At 53.3% G+C, this 9925-nt stretch overlaps 1 protein-coding gene across 2 annotated transcripts; it reads left to right on the top strand.

Moving 5' to 3' along the window:
* Positions 1–164: 164 nt before the first annotated feature.
* On the top strand, positions 165–8173 carry EXOSC5 (exosome component 5). Of its 2 annotated transcripts, none has more exons than XM_082367567.1 (6): positions 165–404; positions 3863–3955; positions 4688–4809; positions 5825–5965; positions 6960–7049; positions 7769–8173. In XM_082367567.1, the coding sequence occupies exons 1-6, from the start codon at positions 257–259 to the stop codon at positions 7859–7861; spliced, it is 687 nt and encodes a 228-aa protein (XP_082223693.1). In that variant the 5' UTR covers positions 165–256; the 3' UTR covers positions 7862–8173. The 2 variants fall into 2 exon arrangements, with proteins under 2 accessions (XP_082223693.1, XP_082223694.1); XM_082367568.1 differs by having other exon boundaries at positions 169–404; positions 3842–3955.
* Positions 8174–9925: the final 1752 nt, after the last annotated feature.

The raw sequence follows: 9925 nt of genomic DNA, 5'->3' as shown, positions 1-9925 counted from the left end.
AGGGCCCGGGGACCTCGGGTAGGACATGTCAAGGCCTTCCCTCTCTTCTCTTCTGTCCAATGGCTTTCCTGGACTTTCGAGGCGGGAGTGGGAGGGACCAAATTGTTAGTAAACGCGGAGCCACGTGCGGGCACCGATCCTGGAGACCCCACCCCCGACCCCGGGTCGGCGCGTGCGCACTAGGTACGCAGTCTGTACGCAAGCGGGCGCTTCTGGGCGGAAGCGACAATCCCGGCTGCACGTGGGCTCCGGGGCGATGGAGGGGACGATGCAGACTGAGACGAAGATCCGCGCTGAGTCTGGAAGAGAGTCTGGCCCTCGGGGCCCCAGTTGTAGCCTCCGGCACTTTGCCTGCGAACAGAATTTGTTGTCCCGGCCCGATGGCTCTGCCTCTTTCCTGCAAGGTAGGAACTCACCCAGGTCGTATTCGTTTTAGGGCGCGGTTACAGTGTACTGTGCTAGCTGGTAAATATTCCTCCTGGACTGGTGCAGTTCTTGCCGGGGTGGGTACTACTGCATACGTCAGTAGACATATACCTCTCCCTCCAGACTAGCCGGGAGAAGATATTTCCACTTTGGTAAGTACTCAGAATGAGAGAGGGGCAGATCTCCTCTTAAGAACGAATACTCCAGAATAGGGGAAATCTCCTTACCCGGGTGTCTCCCTTGACTAGGTTCCTCCCCCGTCTCCCACACACGCATCCTGCGTCCATACATCCCAGGGTGAGGCAAACCCCTTTGTTCGCATAAATACCCGGTAGACTGGCAAATCACCACTAGCGGTTTAATTACTCCCTGGACCCGTGGCAGATCTTCTACCGAAGTAGATACTTATCAGATTGAGGGTGATGTCCCCAGCCCCACCCCCACGCATTGGGTAAATATCCCTTTGACTGGGATACACAACTCTTCCTATATCCCTAAGATTGTGGCAGGTCTTACCTATTAGGTAAATATCCCCTTCCCCTAGTTAAATAATTCTCAGACTAGACTCACCTCCCTGACCCCGGGAAATATTCCTCTGGAGACAGGCCTAAAGATCACCCCCATAAATGCTTCAGGCCCTGCCTTAGGGCATTACCTCAGACCCAGGTACAGAACCTGCTTTCATTCATTCCTTCATTGAACACATGTATTTTTGCTAGCACTGAGAATACATGGATAAAACATTTTTTTAAATCCCTGCCCTAATGGAGTTTACATTCTAGTCAAAGAGACAGACAAAAGATAACTAAGTAAAATATATAGTAAAATGCTGTGGAGAAAAACATAGTAGGGAAGAGGACTAGGGTGTACTAGAGAGGGTTGCAGTCTTAATTAGGATGGTAAGGAAAGGCCTCACTGAGATGGTACCTTTTGAATAAAAACCTAAAGGTAAGGGAGCAAACCCTAAAGAGATCAAGAGGAAAGCTTACCAAGCATTGGGAACCACAGGGGTAAAGGCCTTGAGGCCAAAACTTGCCTGGTGAGTAATAGTCAGGGGACAAGTGTGGCTGCAGCAGAGACAGGAGGCGGGAGGGAGGTAAGGAGGCCTGCCCGTCACATAAGGCCTAGTGATTGAGAATGGAGTCGTGTGACATGATCTGAATATATATTAACAGAATCTGTCTGGCTGCACTGTTGAGGTTAGAGCGGGAAAGGGGGAGGCGAGGGTGGCTCAGACCAGAGTGGAAGCAGTGCAGGTGGTGAGATTCTGAAGGTAAAACCGACAGATTTTGCAGATGGTTTGGTTTGGGAATATGAAAAAAAGAGTCAGGGATAACGCGAGAGTTTTTTTCCCAGATCAGCTGTGCTGGGAGAAGATGAGTTCAGTTTGGAACATTAAATTTACAATGCCTAGTAGACATCCCTGTGGCAATGTGGACTGGGCAGTAGGACATACAAGTCTGGAATTTGGAATCCTTCGGCTATAAATGGTATTTCAAGCTACCGATTGGCAAATGGTATTTCAAGCTACCGATTGGATGGGATCTCCAAGAAAATTAGTATAGATGGAGAAGAGAGGCAGTCCCAGGACTAAGCCCTGGGTCTTCTAGCTTGTGCAGAGCTAGGAAGAGACACTGAGAAGGAGCAGCTAGTAAGGTAGGAGAAAAACCAAGAGAGGGCGGTGACCTGGAGCCCAGAGAAGAACGTGTTTGAGCTGTAAGGGCCAACCAGCTGCATTAGTCCTCCTGCAGAGGCTGCATCACGTGAGGATGGGCTAGACCTGTGGGTTGACAACTTGGACGTATGTCATTGGTGGCGCAGTCAAGAGCTGTTCTGGTGGAGGGATGGGATCAAGGAGGAAAAGAAAGAGTCAGTGAGTGGAGACAGCTCTATAGGAGCTTTGCTGTAAGAGGATCAGATAAATGGGGCAGGGGTTAGATGGGTGTGGGGTCCAGAGGGGAGGGACTCTTGTGCTCACGTGAACCACAGACAGCTCATCTGGAGTAACAGGAAGGAAGGCCCCAGTATGGATCTAGTTCTACTTGGATAATTTCCCCCTTCGGGTACATTCTCCTGGAGCCAAGAGAATCCCCTCCCTTGTGTGGCAGCTCCTCCTCCCCAACTCCAGGGAAAAAAAGGCCTCTACCCGGGACCTCCCCAAGGCTTAGCTCTCTGGCTAAATGCAGATGCCTGGAGTTTCTTAGAGCTTAAGAAATACTGAGCCCCTTTTGTGTTCTAAAACCCCAAAGCCCAGGACCCTGGAGCAGGGTCCTTTGCGGACCTTCAAAAGTGTGTCCCACATGCTTCTGGCCTCAGAATCTCTGATGAGGTTAAGAATGCAAAGCCTCAGAACCTACCTGCTCCAACTAAGGCTGGCCCTCTACATTTTTGAATTAATTGCTGTGGTGATTCTGATTGCAGGCCAGTGTTTTGAAGCTTTGCTGGAGCTCCGTTTCTTCCCACTGCAGGTTGCAGGCCCAGCTACATAGTAGAATGGCCTGTGGAGCTCTGAGGCTGCTGGTGCCTGAGCCCCAACCCCCAGCAATGGAATTAGGCTCTCTGGGGGAGGGACCTGGGCATCAGTATCTTTTAAAGCTACGCAGTGAGTCCGTTGTGCAGCCAGGGTTGAGAACCACTGCGTCATTAGTGGTTATTTTTAACTGGAATAGAGTAGAAGATATCAGAGTATATCAAAGCAATAACAGTAAGAGTTGTTTTTGAGGCTTTTGTTCCATTTACATGCACACAGATTTGGTTGAGTTTTAGGTCCTGCTCTAAAATGTATTTCTCATTGGGAGTTAGGGTCAGAAAAGTTTGCAGGCTGCTGTTGAGGTCCAGTCTCCTCATTCTGCAGATGGTGGAACTAAAGCCCAGAGAAGGGAGCAAAATCAGCTGAGGTTACAGAGCCAGGAGGAAATAAGCAGGTCAGGACCCACCCCCAGATATTTATCTCTTTCTCAGGTGTCCTGACTGCTGCAGAGTTTGGGGATGTGAGCCTGAGGGAAGAGAGCTGGGCTAAGGGAAGCTTTGGATGGAGAAGTTGGGACCAGCAGCAGTAAGAGGGAGAAAGTTTAGCTCTCAGGAAGAACTTCCCATTAAAGTTTATAATAATAGCTAAAGTCTTTTGGGCACTCAGCCCTTACAGGCAGAGTCCTAAGTGGTTTTCTTTTTATCTCATGTAATCCTCACAACTGTGAGGGAGGTACTGTAGTTGTCCCCATTTTACAGATGAGGAAGTGGAGGCAGAGAAATGAATCAAGTGCTCAAAGAATCACTACCAACAACTGGTGGGCCACAGTGAGGGTGATGTGGGCAACCCTGGCCACCTGGCTCAGGGCCCACAATGTTAAGTGCCAGGCGTTGGGCCCCAGAGGCAGGGAAGATTTGGGTGAGGCCTCCCGTGCTGTCTCCCCAGGGGATACCTCCGTCCTGGCAGGCGTGTACGGGCCAGCAGAGGTGAAAGTCAGCAAAGAGATCTTCAACAAGGCCACACTGGAGGTGACCCTGAGGCCGAAGATCGGTCTGCCTGGTAATTGGGCCTCTCGCCCGGTGTCTCCCTCACTGCTTTTCCTGGTCTCCACTCTCCCCTCCCTCCTCTCATCACCCCTCAGCTATTTCTTTCTTTTCTTTCTTTCTTTATTTTGGCTGTGCTGGGTCTTAGCTGCGGCATACGAGCTCTTAGTTGCGTCATGCATGCGGGAACTAGTTCCCCGACCAGGGATCGAACCTGGGCCCCCTGCATTGGGTGCGTGGAATCTTACCCACTGGGCCACGAGGGAAGTCCCTTGCCCTCAGCTATTTCTGTCTCTTTCTCCAACTCTTTGTTTCTGAGTCTCTGTTTCTGTCATTTTTCTCTCTTTCTCCCTCTCTCCATCTTTACTTTCCCCTCCTCTTTCCTGGCTCCATCTCTCCTCCTTTCCATTAACCTGTTTTTCCGCTCTTTTACTCTGTCCCCCTCACTCCCCAGGGCTGGGCCCACTGGGATGGGGGTGGACAGCAGCACTGGACACGGGAGCTCAGAGGTTCTCCTCCCCGGGAGGCTCCCTTGGTGGGTGCTGGAAGTGGCAGGGGTCGGGTGGGTGGCAGTCAGGCCCTCCCTCCTTCCCAGTGGGACTCCTCTGTCATCCATTCAGGGTCTTCCAGTAACCCGAACTGGCACTGCAGGCCCTTTTCCAGAGGGTTTGGGTGGGGCATATGGAGGAAGGTGAGCCAGATGGAAGGGAAGAGCCTGACAACCCCACCCCACCCCTGATTTCCCCAGGCGTAGCGGAGAAGAGCCGGGAGCGGCTGATCAGAAACACGTGTGAAGCGGTGGTGCTGGGAGCTCTGCACCCCCGCACCTCCATAACCGTGGTGCTGCAGGTCGTCAGCGATGCTGGCTCTGTATCCTTTCCCCCAGGCCACCTCCTCCAGGAAGTCCTCCAGAATCCAAAGCCTGTGCCAGTGACCTCAGCTCTGACCCAGAGCTTGGATTTGAGGCTCAACACCGGGGGAGCCCTGAGCAAGTAGAACCTTAGGTTCAGCAGCTCAGCCTTGAAAGATCGCTGTGGTTTGGGTGCGAAAGGTAGAGGCCAAGGACCAGAAACGGGCATTTCTAGACGGCTTTGCAGGTGCATGGCCCTGCACTGGGCAGACACTTCACAGATGAGGGAAAAGGAGGACTATTGCGAACCCATTTCACAGAGGGGAGGCAATGGAGGGTCAGTGGCAGAGGTGGGACTGACTGATTGTGAAGCTGGGCCCTGGGGAGGAAAGACTTGAGGAAACTGAGGTGGGGCCAGCTGTCTGACTCAGGCCTGTGCTCACCTTATACTGTGCCAGGGCCACACCTCTCCCCTGGACTGTGGGCTCCCTGGGGACACCGACCCCTCCCTCTGTCACCCTGCCTGTCTATCGCCTGGTAGCACTGCATGCTCTAGATACCCCAGCTCCAGGCCTGGCTCTGCCACTGCCTACTTGTGTGATCTTGGAAGGCTTCTGCCCTCCGTTTCCCTGAAGGTGCGTATCTGTTGAATATCATTATGATACCTGCTTGAGGCTCAGAGGGAATACGTAACTTGCTCAAGGTCACACAGCTTAGAGGTGGCAAATTCAGGTCTGGAACCCAAGGATACTTGATCCCAGAACTACTCTGCCTTTCTGTGATCAATTAGTGATGTCTGCTGCAGGCACTGGCAGGGTGAATGGAGGCATGGATGTGTTCTGCTGACCAGCCCTCCAGTAGAAACTCTTAACCTGGGAATTCCCTGGCGGTCCAGTGGTTAGGACTCTGCTCTCTCACTGCTGAGGGCCTGGGTTCAATCCCTGGTTGGGGAAATAAGATCCCACAAGCTTCACAGCACGGCCAAAAAAAAGGAAGAAAAAAAAGAAACTCTTAACCACTGCCTGTGGCACTCAGCTCCTGGCCTGTTGCCTGAATGCCGCGTGTATGGCACTGGTGGACGCAGGTGTGCCCATGCGGGCCCTCTTCTGTGGGGTCACCTGTGCTCTGGACTCTGATGGGACCCTCCTGCTGGACCCCACAGCCAAGCAAGAAAAGGTAGGTATGAAGGGTAGGGTGGTAAAAGGCCTTGGGCAGACACTCTTCTTCTCCTCCTCTAGGCCTCACTTCTCCAAAACAGTTGGCTTGTACCACCTCATTCTCAGCTGGCAAGCTCTGCCCTGTTCATCTGGGCAAGTGCTAGAAACCCAGCTCTAACCTGCTGAAGCAAAAAGGGAATTGATTTTAAGAGGTTCAAAAACAAAAGCAAAGGAGGAAAGAGTTTTTTCTTCACTGGCTCAAGGTCACAGTGTGCTAGGGTTCTGGTTATTCCCAGTTATCTGCTCAGGACTGTACAGTCACATCCAGTCGGGAAAGCAGAAGCCCCTTGGGGGATTTCAGACAGAGAGAATTTAATGCAGGGAACTGGTTATAACCATATTGGAAGAGCTGAAGGAGCAGAAGAGAAGAAGAGAGGACACCCAGAGATTAGAAGCCGGAAGCCAGCTCCTGCTCTGTGCTGGTGGAGACACTGGTGCAGTCAGATCTAGATGCACACAGACGGTCTGGCTTTGCCCTGGCTGCTGAAGTCCAGAACCCACCCCATCTCCATGCCTCCTGTGGCAGGTGATAGACCCCAAACTCCTGCTGCAATGAGGACCAGGATGCTCTCTCCTCCCTCCCAGTCTCCCACCAGATTCCTGGTAGAACCTAACGGGCAGGGGAATCTGGGAAATACAGTTTGCTGGCTTCCAGCCCCAGGGGTACAGAGCACTGCAGGGAGATGGGAGGCACCGGGGAGTGACCGGCACTGGGGCTGCCGCCCCTGTGGCGCAGGATGCTGTGCTCTGAAGCCCCGTGTCAGGACCATGTGGTGGAATGTGGCATGGGGAGCGATTACTCAAGGAAGCAGGAAGAGGTGGTATGTAGACCAAAAAAAAAAAAAATACACTTGATAAACGTGAGTGAAAAGCAAGCCCCCTCTTTGGGACCAGCTGAGATTGTGTCTGAGGAGAGAGTTCCAGGTCCCCCACCTTGTACCCCTCATCCCTAGGAGGCTCGGGCACTCCTGACCTTTGCACTTGACAGCGTGGAACGGAAGCTGCTGATGTCCACCACCAAGGGGCTCTACTCTGATGCTGAGGTACCAGTGTGCAATTGGGGGTGAATGCCAGATCCTTCCCACCCACCTGACACGAGGTCCTGTCCCAGTCCTAAGAAGCTTAAGGAGGGCCCCGTCCTTGCATCCCTTCTGTAAATAGGAGTTTTCAAACTTTGTAGCCATAGAAACCTTTGTGGGAATTTTAAAGGGAAGACCTATTTATGAGAAGAGGGGCACAGGTTGAAATCAAGAGATGGGGGCACCTGGAGGCCTCCCAGCTTCCAGCTCAGAGCTGTGCACCCCGGAACTCGGGGTGTCTGAAAAACAGAGTTTGGCACCTGTTGGGCCAAATGGTCTCCAAGAATATTTCCCACCTGGCCCTCCTGTGAATCCAGGTATACATGGCAGGAAAGATTTGGGGTCTCAGGTTCCATGGCTTTTAAGACTATTTGGAGTCACAGGACCTGTGGCTCTAAAATTCCAATCTGGCCCCGGAGCTCAACAAGGTTGGGGTCACGTCCAGGGGTCAGGATGCCTGATGCCATTGGTCTGAGGGCCTGGAGCTGCTGGAACCTGACCCCTGAGGCCTTCCCCTTGAAGGAGCCCATGAAGTGGGGAAGAAGGAAATGCACAGGGAGTAATCCCCGCTCCACCTGCCTCCCCTTGGGGGGCGGGGCTCCCGGTGAACAGGGAGGTGGGGCCCGTCAGGCCGTGTGGGTGCAGGCCTGGGCCCGCAGCACTGAGCCCCTCTCCCTTCCCAGCTCCAGCAGTGCCTGGCCGCAGCCCAGGCTGCTTCCCAGCACGTCTTCCGCTTCTACCGGGAATCTCTGCAGAGGCGTTACTCCAAGAGCTGAGGCACGCCGGGGCAAGCTGCCCCTCCCACCACCTCCAGCGTCAAATAAACTGGTAGCCCAGCCCTGCTGAGAAAGTGGCTATAGCCAGCCCCTGGGCCCGGGGGGCACAGACCCCACCCCACCCCAGGAAAGCACTAGTAGGATGGTGCATTTATTGACTGAATCTACTCATTTTAACAGCCTGGTGAAGTGGGACTGCTGTTAGAGTGTGCAGGCCCTGCTGGGTGCTGAGGCCTCAGCAGTGAATGAGGCCCACGTCCCAGGTTCGAGGAGCAGTGAAGTGATGGGCAAATAAAATTGGTGTTTTTTGGATGGTGGATGCTATTTAAAAACAAACAGGGAAGACGGGTTTAGGTGAGTCGGGAGGAGGGCAGATTTAATACATCAGTCGGGGACACCTCCGTGGAGAGGGGAACGTCTGAGGGAAGCCCAGGAGGAGGCCAGGGACGAACTCAGGGACTCATGGACATGTGGGGGAGGACCCCCTGGCAGAGGTTCAAGGACCAGCAAGGTGGCCAGTGTGGCTGGAGCAGAGTGACTAAGGGGAGAGTAAGGAGATGGTCGGGGAGGCAGTGGGCTTTGTGGGCCTCAGAGGGGAATCTGGCTCTGAATGCTGCTTTTACCCACCCAACAACCCTGTGAGGTGTGGCTGTTGTTACAGTCTCTGTTTTAAGGTAAGGAAACAAGGGACTTCCCTGGTGGCGCAGTGGTTACGAATCCGCCTGCCAGTGCAGGGGACACGGGTTCGAGCCCTGGTCCGGGAAGATCCCACATGCCAAGGAGCACTTAAGCCCGTTCACCACAACTACTGAACCTGTGCTCTAGAGCCCTCAAGCCACAACTACTGAGCCCACGTGCCACAGCTGCTGAGCCCACGCGCCTAGAGCCCGTGCTCCACAACAAGAGTAGCCCCCGCTCGCCGCAACTAGAGAGAGCCTGCGTACAGTAACAAAGACCCAACACAGCCAAAAAAATAAAATTCAAGAAAGAATAAGGTAAGGGAACAAGCTCAGAAGCCAGTTAACCACCAGAGGTCACCAGCTTGTTAAGTGGTGGAGCACGGGTCCCACTCAAGACTCCAGACCCAGGGACTTCCCTGGCTGTCCAGCAGTTAAGACTCCACGCGTCCACTGCAGGGGGCACGGCTTCGATCCCTAGTTGGGGATCCCGTGTGCCACTTGGTGCGGCCAAAAAAAAAAGTCCAGACCCAGAGCCCTCACTATGCAGACAAACACCTGAGGTGCCAGTGCATTCTGGACCTCGGGTCCCTGTCTGTGAAAGGAAGTGACCGAGGCCTGTTGGTTCTCTGTCAGGGGTGATAGCACCCCCTAAGGGGCTTTTGGAAATGGGTGTATTTTCAGTTCTGATTTGACTGATCCCCACCCTCACATTCAGGGGGCAGGAGCCAAGATCCCACTAGCATCCAGCAAGGAATAACGTTCCCACAGGTGGGCCACATGGCTGCCAGATCCTGTCTGCCACTTATGTTTAGGGGTTTATGGTGAAAATGACACGTCTGGGGGCCCTCTGCTGCACACTTCACATGCTTAAACTGGCCCACACGGTGCCCACAATTGCCCCTTTGAGCAGGTGTCATTTTCATCCCCAGTAAACAAGAAGGAAATGCATAAATATCTTTAGCTTGAAATTACACCCGTGAAGACGCGCAGGAGAGCACAAACAGGGAATAGTGTTTTCTTCTAGCAAGATTAAATGGCATTAAGTGGAATGAAAAAACTAAACCACTTTCACTTTATTACTTGGTAATATCAGGCTCCATTTAATGTACCTCTGATAAGTTCAGGACAGGGCTGTTTGGCCTGCCAGAGTGCCAGCACTTTGAGGCCTGAAGGTCCCATCCCTCCCAATCTCAGGCTATGTGATGGGGCTGCCTCCTAGCCCGGGTGGGCCACTAAGAGGGTGCCTGGGGAAGAGGACCTTTGGGGTACCAGAGCTGCCTGCTCCATTCTCCTCCCCCACGAGGCGGAGCCTGTGCAGTGAAGCCAAGAGATGGGGAGAGCAGACTATTATCTGAGGCCCTCAATCCAGTTCTCCCTCAGCTTT

Source organism: Balaenoptera borealis, assembly GCF_965194805.1.
Source record: "Balaenoptera borealis genome assembly, chromosome: 19".
Classification (NCBI taxonomy): Eukaryota; Metazoa; Chordata; class Mammalia; order Artiodactyla; family Balaenopteridae; genus Balaenoptera; species Balaenoptera borealis.
This window is presented reverse-complemented; position numbering and strand designations above follow the sequence as displayed.